Source organism: Neurospora tetraspora (genome assembly GCF_033439725.1).
Source record: "Neurospora tetraspora strain CBS 560.94 chromosome Unknown B0H65scaffold_1, whole genome shotgun sequence".
Classification (NCBI taxonomy): domain Eukaryota; kingdom Fungi; phylum Ascomycota; class Sordariomycetes; order Sordariales; family Sordariaceae; genus Neurospora; species Neurospora tetraspora.
Window position 1 is genome coordinate 5317153 of NW_026944383.1, and position 20859 is coordinate 5338011.

The 20859-nt window shown below is 51.6% G+C and overlaps 5 protein-coding genes across 5 annotated transcripts; 1 reads left to right on the forward strand and 4 right to left on the reverse strand.

Annotated features, from left to right (window-relative positions):
* Positions 1 to 1400: 1400 nt before the first annotated feature.
* On the reverse strand, positions 1401 to 4113 carry B0H65DRAFT_48652 (mate-domain-containing protein). Its single transcript, XM_062827691.1, has 4 exons — positions 2542 to 4113; positions 2241 to 2485; positions 1847 to 2175; positions 1401 to 1741 (listed from the first exon to the last, which is right to left on the reverse strand). The coding sequence occupies exons 1-4, from the start codon at positions 3845 to 3847 to the stop codon at positions 1618 to 1620; spliced, it is 2004 nt and encodes a 667-aa protein (XP_062686839.1). The 5' UTR covers positions 3848 to 4113; the 3' UTR covers positions 1401 to 1617.
* A 4640-nt stretch (positions 4114 to 8753) lies between these two features.
* Positions 8754 to 9756, reverse strand: B0H65DRAFT_48747 (uncharacterized protein). The gene is made up of 3 exons (XM_062827703.1): positions 9647 to 9756; positions 9224 to 9593; positions 8754 to 9127 (listed from the first exon to the last, which is right to left on the reverse strand). Exons 2-3 carry the CDS (start codon positions 9590 to 9592, stop codon positions 8906 to 8908), a joined length of 591 nt encoding a protein of 196 aa, XP_062686840.1. The 5' UTR covers position 9593; positions 9647 to 9756; the 3' UTR covers positions 8754 to 8905.
* A 5245-nt stretch (positions 9757 to 15001) lies between these two features.
* Positions 15002 to 16172, reverse strand: B0H65DRAFT_414977 (Formate/nitrite transporter-domain-containing protein; the record flags this gene model as incomplete). Its single annotated transcript, XM_062823956.1, has 4 exons — positions 15002 to 15213; positions 15278 to 15583; positions 15659 to 15779; positions 15855 to 16172. 4 exons carry the CDS (start codon positions 16170 to 16172, stop codon positions 15002 to 15004), a joined length of 957 nt encoding a protein of 318 aa, XP_062686841.1.
* A 2244-nt stretch (positions 16173 to 18416) lies between these two features.
* B0H65DRAFT_544713 (uncharacterized protein) lies at positions 18417 to 19173 on the forward strand (the record flags this gene model as incomplete). The annotated part of the gene is made up of 3 exons (XM_062829314.1): positions 18417 to 18493; positions 18547 to 18815; positions 19031 to 19173. 3 exons carry the CDS (start codon positions 18417 to 18419, stop codon positions 19171 to 19173), a joined length of 489 nt encoding a protein of 162 aa, XP_062686842.1.
* A 180-nt stretch (positions 19174 to 19353) lies between these two features.
* On the reverse strand, positions 19354 to 20413 carry B0H65DRAFT_544714 (uncharacterized protein; the record flags this gene model as incomplete). Its single annotated transcript, XM_062829315.1, has 2 exons — positions 19354 to 20014; positions 20097 to 20413. The coding sequence occupies 2 exons, from the start codon at positions 20411 to 20413 to the stop codon at positions 19354 to 19356; spliced, it is 978 nt and encodes a 325-aa protein (XP_062686843.1).
* Positions 20414 to 20859: the final 446 nt, after the last annotated feature.

Consider the following 20859-nt stretch of genomic DNA (forward strand, 5'->3'; position numbering starts at 1 on the left):
GTCGTTTTATGCATCAAGCGCACGGATCAGTCTTTATGAGGGATTGATCCAAATCACTCGCTTCGCTACCTGAGATAGCACCAACACATAACACAAACAAACACAGAGAGAAAGAGAAAGAGAAAGAAAAGAGGATACATAATCCCCCTACAATCAGGTGACAGAGTCACTCACAAAGTTAAACCGTCTCCAAAAAAACCGGGGGTCGTTTTACTACCTGTACACATTATTACATCCACCATCACCATCAACATCAACATCCACGGCGACATCAAACGATCAGATATCCCCTTGTTTTGGGCATTTATTGCAGCGGGAGTCAAAATTTCGTTGGTTTTGAAGGGCGAAGAAGAAGCATGCATGATTTATGGAGTTTATGTTTTGATTTGGTCATGTTTTTTACGGGATACCTGATAACGGATGAGCTATGGAGTTGATGTTTACATGTATTTTTCTGCATTTTAGACGTTTTAGATGTTTTAGAGATTCCCCCCATATTTTATACCTACCTAGTCAATAATAAGACAACATACCTATCAATTACCTATGTACCGCATCTACCTCGAACGTGATTGAGACTTGATTGAGACTTGTTGTGTAACGGCTGATGAACTGGTAACAGTCAAGTTGTTCATCCGACGTGGATCGGGTGCCCGGAGATGGATGTTAGAGAAGGGAAGGGAAGGGATCCACATTTTGTCCTACCACCCACTTGCACTCCAGCGCAACACACCAACCAGTACCGGTACCGAGACATCACCACTACCACTTCCTTCCAAGAACGAACACACCAAAATAATCACACATAGAACCCAAGTGCCTTTTCTAGGAACAACAGATGATATCCCTTACGATCAGACATTTACGATTCGACATCTCTTACGATCCTCTTACGATCCATACTGACACGATCGCATCGCCATGCGCTATCCGAGGATCGACCTTGGTGTTGATAAGGGAGTTCCACAGTGTCTCTGTACTTCGTTGCGGTACTGTACTGTACGGTACACGCGCGGCCGCGGCGGCGCGAACGGGTACGTACCTCTACCCCCCACAAAGTGCTATGAACATGCTCGATGACGTATGGCCAAGAGATTTTGGTGGTCCCGTTCAAGGGAAACTTTCAACGTCGTGTATCACAACTTCACAACGTCCAGCAGCTTTTGTGACCAAGACATTTTGAAATGCGGCGAAAGGACTTCCTTTGAGACAGAACACAAGACAAGAGTCGCGGTCGCTTACCCGAGACAACTCGAACGGTCGTAGTCTCCTTTTTGGCTTGAGTGATAACGTCCTTTGTTTTCAAAACTCTATATGACGCCACCCCCTCAACAACTCGGACGTCTACACTAACCTAGCACAACATGCAGTACATGCTGATTGGACTCCGTGAAACCCAAACTCCGTGATATCATGCTCCCAAGGCGGTGCCGCACAGCGGCTATGTGGTTCATGCAAAGTACGTAAGCCGTCAAACCCGGACAATGCAACCTCCCTTTTGCTCACTCAAACACCTCGTCTTTCGTTTTGTTTTTGTTCTTGTCATGTTCGTTTCGTTTCGTTTTTGGTTGCTTTTTACTTCAGTCATTTTGACACTTACCAGCCTCAGCCAAGGCATTACTTAGACTCCCTACGCTGACTTTGATGACAAGCTTCATCAGACCTCAACCGGTTCTCGGCTTCTTGGACGGCGTGCTCCCAATCGGCCTGGTGGAGATACCAGAGCTCAACTGTGGATACCCTAGAAAGCACAAACGTCAGCATGCGTTTCGGCCCTAATGCACTGCAAATCATGCGCTAAAAGATAGCGCTGATAACCACTGTGAATGAATGGGTCACCACTTACACGGCCAGACCAATTGAAACTCCAAACCAGAGTCCTTGCAATTTCCATCCCAGAGCCCATCCCGTCGAGAACGAAATGGGCAGGGCAATGAGGTAGTACGAGAAGAGATTGGTGAAACCGCCAATACCCTGTCTTCCGATGCCTCTGAGAAGACCGTGGGATATCGCCGCCAGGGCATCTACCATTTGCAACGCTGCGCAGATCGGTAGAACCTTGGACACAATAGCAGCCACTTCTTGATCGTTGGTGAAAAGATACGGGATCTTGAACCTCAAAGTGCTGAGTAGTGTCATGTTGAACAGACCGACAACAATACCGCAGCAAAGTGCCTAGACAGATTGTGTAAGTCAGTGTTTCTGCGTAACCGTTTGGCCTTCAAGAGTCCGGAACATACCACTTTGGCGCTGGTACGCGCAGCGTCACTCAGTTTGGCGCCAATGAGGTTGGCCACACGCGTGGAAGCAGCAATAGAGAGTGGGAAAGGGATGTTGAATGTCGTCGATGTGACCGTGACCAGGACGCTCTGCGCAGCCAGATGGGCACTGCCGAATTGACTGGCGGCAAGTGTGAGAACCTCGAAAGCAAAATATTGAGCTTCAACCATGATCATGCCAGGCAAAGCCAATCGGATCATAGGACCTAGTTTGGATGTTAGTAAATTGTCTTGATCACACATCAGATGAACCTCCACTTACCCCAGTTACTGAACGCATGTCGACTCAGTCCGTTCCAACACTCCATACCCTGGACGAAGCGGACATAAAGGAAGAGAAGGAACGGCAGAAGGTTCTGTGTAAAAACGACAGCGCTTGCGGCACCCGTGAATCCCCATCCCATCCTCCAAACGAAAAACCAGTTGGCCAGCACGTTGAGTGGTGCACCAATAAGAAGAACGAATGTGGTGGCATGGAAGAGGCCTTGGGCTTGGACGAAGCGCTTGCCGCTCTCAAAGGCCGCCACTCCGGGAGTGCCAAGAATGAGAACTCGGAGATACATGCCGGCCAGTGCTGCGGTATCCGGATCGGGGATAATGCGGTTCAAGACGCCACCGGAGAACCACCAGAGTGTTGCAATGGGCAGGAGTAGAAGCCATAAAAGATAGGTCATTCTCTGTAACTGAAGGCCGACCAGCTTCTTGTGACCAGACCCGAATGCCTGGGCGCAGAGCGTGTCCAAGCATGTCGAAAGCCCCTGGACTGGAGCGTAACATGTGATGTTGGCCGTCATGGTGGCGAGACTGACTGCTCCGAGCTCCAAGCGCCCAATACGTCCGACTGTAAAGACACTGGTCACGGTGACCGAGTAGTGCAGCAGGAAAGTCACGATAAGTGATCGCGAGTACTTGGTGATTGTCTGGGCCTCACGTTGCCAGGTTGTCTTGAGCATGTTCTGAGCAACAGCTCGTTCCCATTGGTTGATCTCCTCGCTGATGGTTGGTGATGGCGGCAAAGGATACTCCTGAAGGAGCGGTGTCTCCTCGAAGAGCTTGTCCGAGACAGGGACCTTTGTACTGAACAGACGGCGGTAGATCTTCTTCCATAGAGGATCGTTGGGTGACCGAGGATGCTTGGGTGGGAGAAGATGGTTATCGCGAAGAAGACTGCGTTCTGCGGCGCGGGATTCGACAACATCGGTCTCGCAGACAATGGGACTACCCTGCATTTCGCTGGCGATGATGGGCCTGAGGGTGCCATAGGCGATGCCGCCAGGCCGCGAGACTAGATGAGCTCCAACGGGCAGAGACCCGACGTCGATGGGCGGTTCGAGATCTTCCTCGTCATCGGAGCGGCACTCCTCATCTCGTTCATGTTGCTCGTCGTCCTCTAACTCTGCTAGATCCCTGGCGAGGATTTCTTGGGCGATCGGCGCGGTGGATAGGTATGAGGTCCCGAGCAGGGATACTGTGTCGAGGAGGGTTTCATGGAAGTCCCTAGACTCCCTACGTGCGGCAGACCCCCTACGTCGCCCGGACAACTGAATGGGCATAGGTGGTGAGGCCATGATGAATGGTACTAGAGATCCAGGAACAGTGGTCAGCTAAGGGTCCCTAGACCTCGTGAGGGTATCCAGTGCTTCAGAGACGGTAGGCAGAAAGCTGTGTCCAGCTTTTGTGGTGTTGGTGAGAGGTAATGAAAGGAAGGGCCTTGATCGTCGGGATCACTAACCTCTGCAGCAGTGGTGAAGATGATGCAAACACTCGACGGAATAAGAATGACTTGAAGGAAAGAGGTCAACGACCTTGATATGACGAAGGGCAAGTTTTATATCCCGTCTGCACAAGGCAGCAGGGCAGGTGAAGGGATGGAGGGGCAGATCAGATAAAGCACTTTTGGAGCAAACAGGTTGGCCGCGAAGTCAAGCCAACCTGAGGTAAACAGAAAGTGGCGACTCCGAGTGGTTCCCGTCGTCACTGCACCGCACTCCGGACACCGATCAGCAAACTGGCCAAAATTGGCAGGAGAAGGCACTGTACGGGATACCGTCGACTGACTACGTACCTCTTTCCCCCCATCCTATAAGTTCACCCATCCATCTCACCATCTCACTACCACCTCAGCATCCTGCATCTGCAGTGCGCTCTCAATCTGTGCGCTGGAATCCGTCGACGAGGGTGGAAACCGACCGGGAGTACCACATTGCGCAGCATCGTTCGCCGGCAGGTAATCACCGTGATCTCGGGTCTCTGCCGCGACCAATTCCCTCCATGGGACCATCAAAGAGTGGACAGCGTAGTGTGTCACATCGGCAACGTTATTCCACCTGCGATTTGCGACGGGAAGCCAGGCTCTCACAGGTTCAGTTGGTATCCTCGAGATGGGCTTTCGAAACTCGGAACGCCGTCGCCGGCGGCTACCTTTTTTCTTTGGAGGGGGACAAGTCCACGACGGCCAACCGCTAACCGGCCCACTGTGGCCTGCCTCTGCCGTGGCTGCCTTGCACACATGTGAAGGTGGGATAAAGAAAGGAGTGCGGTTTCCAACATTCAGACGGAGTGGGAGGTGACGCCTGCCCGGAGTCTCGTCCAATGACAGGGGACAGGTGCGAGGCCCTTGATGACGGCTTGAGGCTGTTGTGAGGGGGTCATGACGATCATTGCTCGTTTCCCGTGTTTGTGCAGCCCGTATAATTGGATGATGGTGGTGTTAGAAAGGACCAAAGTCGAAAAGGGATTGAAGAGGATGTTGTCGCGCGAAAACAATACCTCCAATAATGGAGCTCCGCCACGATTGAATTGTCGAATCCCGGCGGCAGGAGCAGAGGGCGGCGGATGGCGAATGGAATGCCATTTCCCATCCTGTAAGTCGTACATCCCGTCCCCGCCATCCCGGTAACATCCCGGCCGTTGTTCGTGGTTCCGACTATCTTCTGAGACGAGACTGTTCACTGTGGAAGGTCGTAGCCGACCCGGATAACGACGACTGCAAAGTACGTTCCCACACTCAAGCACCTTGACAGTTGCCAAGACTCAAGCACCTTGACAGTTTCATGAGCTGACCACAAATTTTTGGCAAACGGACCATCGAAACGAAAAGAATAAGACTTCATTTGCCCATATCTCCACCAAATGAGGGGATGAAAGAAAAAGTGATTGTAGATTCAACATCAGCGTGCTTGAAACTATCAAGAGAGTACTCTTTCTGATGATATAATTGAGTTTCTTGATTTTCGTCTTTCGTTTCGATGGTCCGTTTATTAAAAAGTTGTGGTCAGCTCATGAAACTGTCAAGGTGCTTGAGTGGGAACGGAGTAGAGGTACAAGGCGCTTGTGCCCAATCGCTAGGCCACTTGCATGCATGTCCATGTACCTGGTGCAAGTTGACCCACTGTATTTCTCAGTCCTTCTTGCCTAGAATGGGCAGCGAAACTTTTGCACCGAACAAACATGAACCGTCTGCCAAATTTCCTGTTTCTTGTTGACGCTTTCTTTCACTCTCTCTCCCTCCATTTCAAAGAAACGCTTCCTTGGATTGCTACCCTTAGTAATCAATAAGTATGACGAACAGGCTCCATGCATCTGCAGTGGTCGTAGTGGCAGTCATGCTAAAATGTACGCGGTGTTGGAAATCGCCCCCATTGCCGATCATCTCATCACTCGGGGTTCACAAAACTACCACCCCATTATAAGGCAAGCGAATCACGGACAATATCTGGCCCATAAGAAACTCCAACTAACTTGTCGGTGATGCAACAGAGCGCAAGGCTCAAAAACCCGTCGATATCGGTAACCCGTGGCAATGGCCTTCCATCATCTTTGACCGTCAGCTGGTGGCATGCTGAAATGCAAATCGTCATCTGTCCCCCGCCGGTCTGTTAAGTTTTCCACCGCCGCGATACACAGTTCCCACAGATTCTTCACCGATTGTCGCACAATGGCTGGCCACCTGCAACGGTTGGAGAACCCTGCCGACCCTGCCAATAAACCTGCCTGCCACTCTCCCACCCTCTTGAGACCGATGTTGGCATCCGATGCTAGTTGACGAGGGGAAAGAAGAATGAACGGTGTGACGGTGCGATACTAATTCGAATCCGAGGGCTGACAGTGGCTTCTGCAGTGAGCGCCCCATTCCTCTCTGATGCCGTTGATGGGGGCGCAAGGGCGCAATTACAGTGGGAGCTACCCCTCACGAGCCCTCAGTCTCAACAACGAAGCTGTCTACCCGCCTGTGTCACCGATTGTCAAATGACAATGACGACCGAAGCGGTGGTGTGTAGGGGGCAACAAGTCTTGCAGGGGAGTAAGGCTTGGTAGGTTTCTATCGGTTGGTCGTGTGAGAAGTCTTGTTGGATTGAGAAGTCTTGTTGACTCTACCCCTAAAGGCCAAAATAATAGGGCCTGCAACTGCAGGCTTCTTAGGCGACCTTGGCCACCTAAGGAACTTTCTTACTATTTTACCTATTAGAATTTCAAGTACTGAGATAATAAATCACGGGTAGGCGATGGAATCGGAAAAGTCAAAGAACAAATGTCACAACGGGGAATCGAACGGAGAGTCACAGTCACGATGAGAGTCAAAAGAAAAGGTCTACGCGAGGAACTACTTGACTATTTGGCTAAAGGTTTAAGAAACGAGGGAGTTCTTTCCTTTGATATAGCCGGGTGGTGATTCTTTGGGAAGGAGCAGGGCGGGTAATTGAACTTGGCGAATTCCAAATGCAGGCAGAAAGTCCCAACTCCAAGTCTCAGCTCCAAGTCCCAGCTCCAAGTCCCAATTCCCAACTCCGAAATCCCAAATCCATGGGAGTCATTGGAGTCATTGGGAGTCAATGGGAGTCAATGGGAGTCAATGGGAATCATTGGGAATCTTGAGAGTCTTTGGGAGTTTTGAGAGTTTATAGGCACCTTCGGCATTCAAAGCATTTCATTCAGGGCACTGCACCAGGGCAGTGTAGTGAGTCCAGAATATTTTGCTTCGGGGGAATGGTGGTGCAGGCTCAGGGTTAGGGATATTGGTGGCAGGGAACAAGACTTCCCGATCCAACAAGACTTCCCACGCTTGGCAAGCCTGAGAAGACTTGGGGCCCCCTTGACTTTCCCACTACGGGAAACAGTCAGTCCGAAAATGACGCATGTTTCACACAAGAGATAAGGACTTTTTGACCTTGGAATCGAGCCATGGCCAAACGGTCTGCCCGGTGCCTTGCTCAATAGTATCCGAGGCGTGGAGTGTCGGTCTGTGTCCGGACAAAAGAAGAAGCCACCACGTGCCGTAGTGCGGCTGCATTCCACTTGCTGCCATCACTGCAACCGCTATGCATTCAAGGGCAGCTCGGGTGAGCCACTGAGAAGGAAGGTTTCACTGTTCAAGAGGCTTATCGATATCAGATCTCACCTACCTTGCAGTGACCGGACTGGTGAGCTTCTGCAGGAAGCTTGGACCATGAGCTCTTATCACGATGTCGCTTCATGCGCTCATCTTTCCTTATTTTCATTCTTGTTGTCCTATAAGCCGACACCGATGTGCTGCGCCTCTGCTCTCCATGAGCAATCTACTCGCCGGAGGAGATCGATCTACACGGTAACCACGATGAGCACGGGGGAGGTTTGTCAAAATCTACTACCCTATAAGAACGCGGGATGCCTTGCAATGAACCGGTGGGCTCGGATACGAGCACTGATACTGATAGCTATCGTGCGCTATGACTCGGATGCGATGAACTCCTCCTCACAACACAACTACACCATCATCTCTGCGCTCATTGGCCTCGTGAGTTGCGGTGTGAAAGCCGCATCGCATGCACAACCGATATATAAGCTTTTGCAGTTGCCAATTTGGGTATCCCGTCGGTGTAAATCGTCGGAACTCAAAAGTCCGTCGAGTTTTGGTGGTGTACACGACCCCCAACCCAAATCGAACCCACCACGCCTCGGTTATGCAGCACAACACCGATGTAAAAACACTCCGAATTACCTCTGCTACACCACCATCGAATTTGGGTTTGTAACCTTTTGGCCCGACCCTTCAAGTGTAGTATCCTTACTTCGGCTTCCAGATGTAGCAGCTCTAGCTATTTTGTGGCTCTGGGCTCGAGTGACCCGGAGGCCTCTGTTAGGGTTACAATCCTGGCATCTTGCAACTCCATTACTGCGCAAGGGAGTGTTCATCGAGGAAGCAAGACGAATAATCCCCGCGCTTGTCAAGAAGAACTCCAGTACCTTCATTCTCCTTTCATCCTCTTTGATCAATACTTCGGCGACTCATCCGGCTCCTCTAATGTTATTTGGGTCAGACATCCCAGGCGCACCAACCTGTTGATGGCCTATCACCTGATGGTTTCGGAGAATCAAGGACAAGCACACATTGCAGCCCAGACAGATTCATTTTGTTTTCATTCGAAATCTTTATTCTTTGACTGTTAAACCCAAGCTGAGCTCTTTCTTTTCTTTTACTTTTGGGAAAGCACCTTTTGACCAGCCTCCCTCCCACCCTATCGTAACAAAAAGTTGTAATGGACAAAACGAGAAGCCGCTCTGGTGAACAACAACAGAGAGGGCCTCCGTGAAACGAAGAGAAACATCAGAGGCAAGTCATAACAACCAGTCCCAACTAACCAACCACCTCAGCACTTCCTCCACTCAAAGTCCCAGGTCTCGCTAGTCGCCTCAAAGTACGACTTCTCGTTGCGGAGAGCACCGCGAAAGTTGATGTTCAAGATGCCAAACCCGTCATCGGAGGACGTGGTGCACGACGACCAGGCCCTGTCGGTGAAGTGGTTCTGGAGGGTGACTGCCTTGTCGATCCTGGCGGAGCCGTCGTTGGAGAGTGTTCCCTTGCTGGTGGCCTGTTTTTGTCATATCCATGTCAGTAAGTGTCCACAACTTCTCTTCCTTTGTATTACTTCTTTCGTTGGAACGACAGGACGGGAAAAAAAACTCACAGAATTATCCGCACTAGAGCTAAAGTAAACAGTCGAGAAGTAATCCAGCGCCGCGCCCGGGTCCAGCGTCACGTGGCCGTCCACGAACGTGTCCTTGACGGAAACCTGCCAGCCGGCCGACACGCCCTTGGGCTGCAGATGGATCTGGCAGTTCGCCGTCCGGTTTACCGTGTTGGGGTACTCGATGGCGAAGTGGTTGAAGGTGAGGGTCGGGTCGTTCAGGCTGCCGCTGAACTTGGCCTGCGTCTGTGGGCAGCCGCTGCCCGAGTAAGAGATGGAGTTGATGCGCGGGGTCCCTGCTGGGGACTCGGCTAGGGCGAGTGTTGTGAGGGAGAGGAGGGCGGTGAGTGTGGTGGTGATGGGACCCATTGTGAGTGTTGTGTTGTGTGTGTGAGGTGTCGGTGGTTGGCTAATACCTGGTGGTGATGGCCTGATAGTCGGTGGTATTGTGTTGAGCAAGCGGAAGTTCAAGGGTCAGGCTATTGCAGCAGGGAACTTTAGTGAGAGCTCTGGTGTTTTGTTATAAGTGGCTATGATGATGACAATGATCAAAGAGAAGGAACTTGGCATCTGAACAACAGGGCTTGTCACGTCCTTCTTATAGACACCGCTAACGTGATGCAATTTAGACTCCAACTTCACTTATCATCCTTCTTTCCCTACAAAATACCTATAAAAAGGGTCTAGATCAATCACCATTGTGACGAAAGAAACATGGTAGACTTCATTTGCCACGCAACGCACGCAGCGTAGATTGAGTGATGGAATCGTGCAATGCATCGCAGCATTTGCAGGTAAATGTCATGTTCAATTCGCCTGCCGGCGGCCGCCATTAATTACAAGAGTGGCCCTGATAGTAGCAGTACCACTCATTCGTTCTCCGGGGACCGTACTATTGCAATCGCAAACCAAACCCAAAGGAACCGAAACGCACAAAAACAGAGAGTTTAAAAGTGCGTTGAACCACAGTTTGGATGCGGACCTTCTGGGCCCTATTTATCCATATTGGCTACCCGCGAATCCGGGCCCCTGGATTGGGCAACGCTCATGGTCCCCTATATTACCCCAGATACCAAAAATAGCTTTGCCCACTACCACTTCAAGTGTGTGATTCCGCTATTCCCTGGTTGAGTCTAGGGAAACTGCAACTCTATATGTCTGGCCTCATGTTCCCATCTCCCCATATCCTCATGTCCCGTCCGTCCGTTCCCCTAATCGAGGTAGGTTCGGTACCTAGGATAGCTTGTGATGTTTGGGACGGCCACTCATTGGGGTTCGCTTCTTTGCTTGGCTTGAGGTGACCGTGCGGTTGACCAACCATGGACCAGGGGTGCGCTATATCGTGAGATGGTTTTGGGGAATGGAACAAGTAAAGAAGGAGAGGGTTCCGTGATCGATTTTCACGTCCAAAGATCAAGAGCCCTTGGTTATCGAGCAGTTGGGGCAATAGTTCAGTCCTCTTTACCGTCTGTTACGGCAGTTGTGGTAGGTATTTGGGATGGAAGCATCCAATCCCAATGGCACTTCACTCAACCAAAGGGTAAGGTAAACCATCACCATGGACTATAAGTTTGATAAAAATATGAATCGTTACATCGCTGTCTAAATGCACCTATTTATGGCAAACATAAAGTTTGAGTCTCCAGATAGATGCATCTTTGTTGCATGTTTTTCAGGGGTCAAGGGACGGCCGGACCAAGTGTTCCCACAGCACTGCATGCAACTAAACGACCCAGACAGAGTCAGGCTCATGTTGAGTCCCATTGAGTTGAGTCCCATTGAGTTGAGTCCTATTGACGGAGTCCCGGGGCTATTCAAGGGTCTATCAGTGCCTGGAACCCACAAGATCTTTGGGCCGTTGTTGTGTTGCAGGAAGTTAATATACGGAACCAAAGACGTCAAAACCCAAGCGGTCCTGTATTACTGTACCATGAGTGAGGCGGTAGCGCAATATCCCGCTCGAGGCCTGGCTCTGGGGCCTCTTCGATCCTGGGGTAGTATGATCATGCTTTTGCCGGTTCCTAGGTTAGTGAGAAGATGATCCAATGGCATTAGATGTACTCTCCATCGCACTTTATTCCTCGAGCGTTTTGCAAAGACGGATGGCAATGTGTGCGTGTTGGGTGTGCGTACCATTTGCCCCTCGGTGTTCTCCTTTTGCGGCCAGAAGCGGCATACCGATCGTTCGTTCAGAATTTGCCTACGGATGGTGTGTTGTCTGTGGATCGATCCGGTTGACTGGAGGCGAAATATCTCTCCGTCGAAGATAAAGTCTACATCTATCCATCCCCCTTTACTAGTGAACAAGTATACTGCTGTTGCGGTGTTGGTTGTAGGTAGAGGCATCATAGCCCAGACTTCTTAATGATAGAAGCAGTTATCTGAGACTGGTGCGAAAGAAGGTATAGCTTCTCAGTCAGCAGCTGCCTTCGTCCTGCTTTTAGATGCCGTGACAGTAATAGCAAGGCACTCCTATCGGAGACACAACAGTTGCCGTCAACCTTCACGGCAGACCACCATGCGAGATCACTGAACAGAACCGGGGTTCCATAGTACATCTGCATCAAGCTGAGGGCGATGAACAGCCGTCCAATCCTGGCTGTACTGAGGTCACAACTGCAGCACTACTGTACCGAAAGTGTTCAGGAAGGGACCTCGCCCCTGAAGCTGTGTGACGCATCAACTCGTGGCAACTTGAAATCCAGGACGGTTCTCGATCGACTTCACCTGCCTGAACTATGGAGTGACTGGTGGCCGGGACCGTGGAAAGGGTTGCCTGGGTAACCAGTGCCACGACGGAACAAATGCTGTCCTCGCCCCTACCGTGCTTGTTGAGGTTGTATCGTACCTGATGTTGACGTCGGATGGCAAAAGAGGTTCGTCCTTGGAACCAAAGGAAAGGATACCTAGGTAGGTACCTCTACTGTGATCCACTACCGCGTTGGCTCCCTGTAGACCACCGGTCCCGTTCAAGAGCTTCCTATTGTGATTGCGGCTTTGTTATTTCCAGGTTTAGACTACAGTGCCAGCCGGAGATTGAATGTCGTACTCAAGAGGTGCAGTGTAGTGAACGAACGAAGTGTTAAGCGAAAAGCAAGGTAGCTCTACACGAAGCTTGAAGGACAAATGTTAGGAGCCCGGCCATCTGGATGGGGCCGGGGATGCCGGAGGTTAAGCACTTCGTTCTTTGCTGTAGTTACTATTAGACAAAAAGACCTTTGCCAAGAGCGAGACTGAAGTCTACGACTTAAGTGTAGCTGAGACGGAAGGATAAAGACCGATGGACGTCAAATGAACTTCATTCGAGGGTAGGAAACAGTTTGAAGCGGCATGCAATGGACCTGACACTGACAGTGAGTGAATGCAGCAGGACACTCATACATACTATGATGCAGTGCTTCAAGCGGCCAGGTTTGTTATGAGTGTACGACAACGAGTGCGTGGAGTGCAATGTAGTGAATATGACCGACTTCGAAAGTGTAGTGAACGACGCACTATCCCGCACTGCACCACACTTGTTGAGCGAACGAGTGTCCTACTGTCACTCACGAGTTGCACACGGGAAAACTAGAAGCCGAGTCCGAAGCGTTACTTCGGAACTCAGCTAAATAAGTACCCCTAGAGAGCAATCAGGGGCACTGCGGGAGAAAGAGAAGGCAGGTCCTGGCCCGTCGCTCTCAGAGCCGTCGCCAAGAAAGGATGTATTCGACATCCGTATCGACTCGTCAGTGCAAGAACGCTCGGTCCCGACACCGATGGATTTAGAAAGCCGTTTCTAGCCCGCTTGACGAGCACAGTACTAACAGGCGATGGACCGGAATGGCGACGGGAAGAGCCGAGCCTAAGGCTGTGTTCGGATCCACGGTAGCCCGGTAGGGGCATAGTCCGCAGCTGTAGTATGCTTTGCACAGTAAGGCAACAATTAAGAAGATATAGTATTCGCACTGTGGCTCGTACAATGGAGCTCAGATCAATTGGGAATGGCCTCATTCACTATCTTTTAAGGGGGCGACGCCCTATAGTTATAGGGAGCTAGATACTATGTTGCGCTGAAGAGCGTGGTTCTTATTGCGTTCATTACAGGGCCTCGCGTATGTAGTAAGAACTTCGATATCTTCTGGCCTTCTGATTGGTCAGATGCATCTCCTTGTATCGATTTGGGGTAATGTAGCAACTTGTATGAAAATAAGAAAATGAATGCAATACGAGTGTATTAACCTACCTCTAGTAGAGGTATGCTTACTGCGACCCGAATACTGCAAAGGCTACCGTACTACCGCGACAAAGTGCTGACATGAACAACCAAACCTCAACTGAAAGAGCGGGAGCCAGATAAGACCGCGCGCGGCGATTTATGCCCTGCCCCGTGACCGTGGCATTGGCATTCCGGAACACTCGGGCAGATCTCGAACAGAGCGGGTCGAAGACGGCAAGTCAGCAGGGGCACGCGACACAGACAAAGTACCCATTCACAAACTCTGTTAGAAGGGGTAGTAGAGCGTTGAATTTTACCATACTTAATTAAGGATTGGGCTCACTAACAGAAGTACATTGGACTGGCTAAAATCATGATAGTGCTGGTTCGATTGTTCTTTCCTTGAGGTTACCTAGTTACTACCAATCTCAGCTCTGCAAGAGCTCTCTGTCTGTTTTTGGACACCGACTGCAGTGCACCACGGAGGTTACACCAGGCTCAGTCGTTTTGTTCCCGGTTTCGGCCCCAGATTGCGGCATCCTGTTTCCTCTGACGATGAAGGTTCGAGAGGTGAGTGGTCCAGTTTGGAAAGCGCAGCGAGCGAACCCAGCGGCAGGAGCGAGGGATCAATACTTATCCTGGATGCTACTCTAGGCCTAGGAAGCCGCAGTATGGTGTCAGATTGGCACTACTATACCAAACTGGCAAAACTGGAGCTCCGAATTTGTTGGAGTAGTGGCTCAATTAGCTAACCTATAATCTGACACACCCCCCCAGCTAAACAGCATTTGTGCTGGAAGCTGGCAATAACAACCCCTCGGGGACCCTATTGGGGTTTCTTTACGTGGATAGGCATGTCTATTTGAGTGGGAGTTTCGGTCGAAAAATTCGCGCCTTCAATGCGATTCGAACCTAGCACCCCCTAAGTACGAATCAGACTGTTAATTGTCAGATTGGTACTACTATACCAAATTAGCAAAACTGGAGCTCCGAACTTGTCGGAGTAGTGGCTCAATCAGCCAACTTATAATCTGACACATGGCAATAGGTTGGCCCGGGATCGACAGGTCCAACCTGGTACGTAGTTTACCAAGCGGAAGTTGGTAGAACGCGCGCTTCACGATCTACAGGAAGCCGGGGCTCGGTGAGTAGTATCCCACCGCCACTCAAGCACACTGCACTACCGATTTCCCAATCCAAGCACCAGAGAACCAGGTACCGCCAAAAGATTGAGAGTTTGACGTTAACAGTCGTTATTGTCATTCATTACTCTGTGAGTATGACTTCATATACCAACGTTTACCGTAACCAACATATCCCTTCGCAGATCAACTCCGATTCCATCATTATGCCGTTCATTCCGCAATGAAAGAGGGGAGATTCCTGCACTGCACAATTACGTGTGTGCAGGCTTCAGCCCCCTTTGCGTGAGAGTGGCCCAAACCCAACTCTTCCAGTCCTAAAAACCTTCCTCCGAGGGGGTATCCAAATCCGCCGTTGAGACCATACCAGTTACAGTACGCCATAGCGTCTTATAATCAACTCTTTAAACTATATTAACCGCCGCACAAACGTCAGAACATTTACTTCTTCTGCTCCTTCTGAGTGATGGCGACGCAGTCGTCACTCTCGTACTGGGGAAGCGCACCACCCTCTTCGAGCTTGGCCAAGTCTCCAGGGAAGTAGATGCCGTCGATGGGAACCGGGTCCTGGTTGTGGAGGTACATAAAGTAGTAGTACGCGCCGCAGAAGCCGCCGCCGCCGATGGTGTTGCCGATGAGAGCAGGAATGATGCCTGGTTAAAGAGTGTTAGTTTCTTTGTCGCCATCAACCAGCGAAGGGAAGACAAGACAACATACCCTTCCAGATGTACAGGCCAACAGTGACCCCGGGGGTGCCGTGCCAGATACCAAAGGGAATGTAGAACATGTTGACGACAACGTGGTCGAGACCGAGAATGGCGAAGCAGAACACAGGCCACCACATGCCCATGGCACGGGACATGAGATCCCTACCGGACAGACCGAGATAGGCAGCGAGACACACCATCCAGTTGCAGCCGATAGCGCGGATGAAGATCTGGTGCCATTCGGGAACAACTTGCTTGGCGTAGACGAAGTTCTGAATCAGCTTTACCTGTGCAGGATCCGTGAACAAGCCGCCATCTGGAAACAGAGAGACCAATTAGCGTTGCTCCAAGGCCATGAGTCCCGTCGGACAAGGAGAAGAACGCAACTTACAACCAAAGATAATCGCCATAACAAAAAGAGAGCCGGCAAGGTTACCCCAGAAGCAGATGAACCAATGCAGCAACATCTTATGCCAGGGGATACGGCCTTGAAGACAAGCCACACCAGTCAACTGTTGGACATGAAGTTAGCACCTGAGAAACAGAGAAACCTTGCATCTTCAACATCCACCCCCAAAATCACATACCATGGTAGAACCAGTAAACAAGTCGGCACCGCTCATAAAGATCATAACCAAGGCGCAAGGGAAGAGAATGGAGCTGGTAACGTGGACGAGACCAGGAGTGTTCTCAGACATCCAGGGAAGATTACTGGCGATAAGGGTGGCACCAGCGGCGAAGGATGCTAGACAGCCGGCAGACACGGCCGAGAGAAAGGTCTTGGCGGGGAATATGCCGGCCTTGAAGGTGCCCAGACGGCCGACGATTTCGATCGTCTCGATAGGGCTGTAGGCGTTGCCATTGCGAACCCAGACGGTATTTTGCTGATTTTGAATGCGAGCCATTTTGGCGGCTTGACTATCGGGTCACAAGCTTGAAACCGGTGGGTGTTGTTGTGTGATGGAAGAGAGGCGTTCCCCCGTATTGGGAACTTTGGCTGATGTTGGGACGAACTGCTAATCGTCGAAGGAGGTTCAGGAACTATGTCGCGCCCAGCGAGAAGTGAGAAGTGTTCGTGACGGTGCGAGGTTGAGGTGAGGTGAGGTATAGTGGTGTGAGAAGAGAGGATGAACCAACGGCTGACAGAATCGGACGAAGGTCGAGGCAAGTAGTCCTTCAAATGTATGGGAGCTAAACCGGAGAACCAGCCTAAAAAAGTAGTCCCCCAAAGCTGTGGATATCTCGTGGCTCCGCGGTGGAGTCAAGTTCCAACACCAGGTACACCCTCGACATTCGAGACTAGGAATGGAAGGCCCCATCCCTGTTTGCTGAGATATAAAGTCACTCCCAGTGGACTTTAAAGTCAGGAGCATGTTCATGGGGGTGAAGCGTCCGCGTCATTTTGCAACTCTGTGAACGGTAAAGATGGGAAATGGATCAGCACTCAGCTCTCACAATGGAGGCTCAAGAGAAGAGGGATAAGGGAAACTGTTGACTCTGGATGGACGCTCCTGACCCTCACGCTGCCGGTGAGACCGTAAAAGTCCAGTTGTTTACGACCGAAGCTGCCCGGGTCTCGTCCGTGGTTAGCACGGCAGGCTGAGGATCAGAAATCTGGGGTTGAGGCGCACAAAAAGTGCCATGGCGGGAAAATCCAATCTGTGACATCGGAAGTCCAGGCTGTACCTCTATGACTTCTGGAATGCGTGACCAGCTTTTTGAACTCGTCCCTGGCCACCCGACCGGCCGCTGCCAGTAAGTACCTCAACTCAACAGTGTATTCTACTAGGTACCTTGACCTTTAGAGGTTAGAAGGCAAAGTACCTAGCCTTCCTTCCTTTTGCTTATAGGGCGGTCAACATTGGATGTCATTCCAACTTTGGAAGTTTTAGTCTGATCCAATGTTTTGTTTACATTTATTCCTGGACCAAACATCCAATGTTAGGAGGTGCGTAAAAGTTCAGATGCGGCGCACCGGCCCTCGTGCGCATCCGGTCTGATGGTTCTCGGAGTCGGTATGAGCGGTTCATGAACAGCACAAGCCCCCAGCGGTGGCTGCTTCATGTGTCAAATGTTCACTTGACTATCCCATTTTTCTCTTTCACGATGTCGGCCGTTTCGGATCGCCCAGACCCCCCAGAACAAGAAGGCTCAAGTGAAAGGATCATGGAAGAAGGCTTGTCTCCAAGGGGGGTTCAAAATCTCTTGCTTTACCACAACAAGGGCCGACTTGGTGGGCCCCATCGAGGTGTTATGACTCGCGCCGTACCCAGCTTACCGTGACCCAGTTGTGATCAAACTCCGCCCAGTGGAATTACGACCACAAGATAAGTGTAGCCCCTTTTTCTTCAGGCTTAGCCGAAGCCCAAGGTAAACAAAGCAAAGGAGGCAACGATAACCTCCTTGTATCCGTTGGGCCGTGCACTTGGCCGGCAGCCGGCAATCTAGAGGTAGCAATGTGTTAACCGGCACCGATACGGCTAGGACGCGCGGCACTCTTTGCCCCCTGGAACATTCTGCGCACCAACAAGTGCGACGCCGACACGATCAACGGGCAGAGCCAAGTCTTGGTAGAGACGACAACCTCGACTGACGAGTCGACGACGAGTTGATCTCTGAGCAGCGCGGGCAGGGTGTTATCTTTTGAGCAATCTAGTGTAGAATACAACTAAGATGATTGAACGGTTGGATTCGTCAGATTCATCGAGGTTGGCGTCGCCGGCGTCGCCGGCGTCGTATCGTTTACACAGTAGCTCTCTGCGCATCATCCGTACTGAAGCCCTGGCGGTTGGCGGTTATGCGTTGGAGAGGTTGACTAGGGACGAACGGATGGGGTTAAAGGAACGTGGAGAAGGTCCGAGTGGAAAGCCTAAACCCATACAGGTACAGTGAGTGAGAAATCCCTGAACCCCCCTCCATGAATTGGCGACCCCCCATTGGGAACACCCCAGCATCCCACTCTGCGCCCTCTCCGCAACTTCCGTGCCGGTCGCCAGGGATCTCGTGTACATTGGCGGAGAGGGGTGTGTTGTCGACCCGTTGAGGCAAAAGATTTGGAAGACCGGTTGTCGGTGGTGACGGTGTGATGCCGGCGTGCCGTTCTTCGGTTCTTCCCCTCAGTACGTCGTCGTCGTCGTCATTTGTCCTCCATGATCTCGATCGGAGGAATCTTGCATTTACACGCTCCTCTCCCACTTGCCGCGTATAGTCCAGGAACTGGTTACCCGTGAGCGCTTTCTCAAAGTTCGTTGTCGTTCTCCAAAAAGCAAACGTTAGCAGGCAGGAGGCCAAGCTGAAGAAGCATGAAGGCGCCCTCGAAGGCCGTTTCAGACCCGCTCCGAGCACGGGTATCGTGACCACCGTCCGCCGGTGGACAGTGGGCCTCTCTACTCCTTGGGTTCAAATTTCTCCGCTCACCCTTGAGGGAGCGACACCGACTATTGGACCTCGGGGCGAGATTCAACCGATGGAAAGCTTCCGATGCTCAGCGCCTGAGCGCCTCCTGTTGGGGACCAAGGGCACGATTCCAGCCCACGCAGCTGCCCGACGTCAGCCCCTTACACAATAGAAACAGTCTTTTGTACCGGATGAATTGGAACTCGAAAGAGGTATCATGACATCAGAGACACGAGTAACGAACACCGACCGATGATCCCCCTTTCCAACGGCTCCCATGATTCCACACCGACCTTGCAGCAGCAGATAGCATTTCCCCCCCGGAACCATAACGCCAAACCCCAAAGACCGCAAAACACCCATGCAGTTATTTCGGACGACGACGACAACAACGACGACAACGACGACGACAACGACAACGACGACGACGACAACGACGACAATGACGATGCCCCTCTCGCTCGGCCTAGAAGCCAACAAATAATGAGGAAGGAAAGTGGTGGCGAATAGGGCAGGCAGACCGAGCCCGGAGCGGAAAAAGGCAGATTTAAGGCCGTAGCTTAGCCGAGCGACCCAGTTCTCGAAAACTTTGCCAATCAACGGTTCCGGTCCGCCGCGCGAGTCTCCTCTTGGTCGACGATGTAATAGAGATCATCCACAGGCGACGGCATGGACACCACGCCAGTACTTTCAGGGGGCCGAGACCATCGGGTGCTGACTGTCTCTCTGAACTGTCTCGATCTGGTCACCACTCCTTCCAGCAATTTCCCGTGGCGGTGCGCATCTTGGGTCCCCGCCGGAAGATGGCCTGAATCTGGAGAAAGCTGCCCCCATCTCCATCTCCCCGGGCTGTTCCCCACACAGCTCGCCCCAGATTTGGTTACCGTTACCCTGCATGTCAGCGGCATCGTCGAGCTTGTCGCAACTGGTGGCTGAGTTGCTGGGCGGTGACCGAGTGACGTGAATCGACTTTGTCACGTGGATGGATAATCGCAGATGAGCCCTCGGCGGAGCTCTGAGCTGGGAATCTTCACCGTCATCCCCATCCGACGTGTCGCGATGTTGATGTGACACTGTCCCACCAAGGGAGGTGCCCGTCATTGACATGGAATCTTGGTCTCGGTCTCGCTCCAGTTCGCGGCCCCTATTCTCACGTTCTTGCGTCGAGGCGGTCGACATACCACTACCACTACCACCACCACCACCATCGATCCCCCGGGCTTCGAGGTCGGATATTCGCAGCGCGGCTTCTTTTCGAAACAATTCATTATAGACGCGAAGGTCATAGTTGTCGTACTCGTCCACGCTCGACAAGGCGCCCTCTCCACCTGGTTTCATCTCCGACATGGGGCTCGTCGTGGTAGAGTTTGAGCGGTGCTGTCGATGTGTACGAGAGTGAGGGTGAGTAAATGAGTGCCTGGATCCTCGCCTACTGTGGATGCTTCTGCTGTGGGTGCTGTGGATAGGGGTTATCCAGGGGAGACTGGTCGTGGATGTATCGGCTACCGGTGGACATTAGCCGAGGGAAAAGTCGCTGGATAAGCGGCTTGAGAGTCATGATGCATGCACAAGTAATGGCAGCATTGACTTCTACATTTGTCCAGTAGACGAGCGTCGGCATGTTGTATGTCGAGTCGAACGGCTTATAGGTCTTGAGCCCTTCTGCAAATTGGCGGTTATGCTCGATCAGAACCAAGAGGCGGAGGACAGAGACGACGCAAACGCTAAATAAGTGGAAACGGTAAGTCATGATGAACACAAATACTGCCCCTTTACCTCGGTGCAAGGGGACGAGAAGGACAAGGAGGATGAGGAGGCTGGTTGATGCTTCTCGACTTACAAAAATCACAAAGCGAAGACTCCAACTAGGGCGATCTTCTGGCGCCGTGGTAGCTTCAGTCTGGAAAGAGCTGGCATGGGGAGAGCCATGATGAACAGATCGCTTCCAAACATTGGCGGGGTGGCAGTAGACTTTCTTCCGGGGATCCAGAAGTAGCTCCAGTCACAAAAGGCCGCGAGAGGGACACATGCGGTGCAGACGGATATGACATGCCAAAGGCCAATGGCCGAGACGGCGACGATGCCGACTTGAATGGCCCGCTTTGTTCAGCTGTAGGTGAAGATGCGCCGGTAGAGTAGCAGGATGGAGATTCTGGTGAAGGCGAGACACAGAGAGTAGAAGATGATGCCATAGAA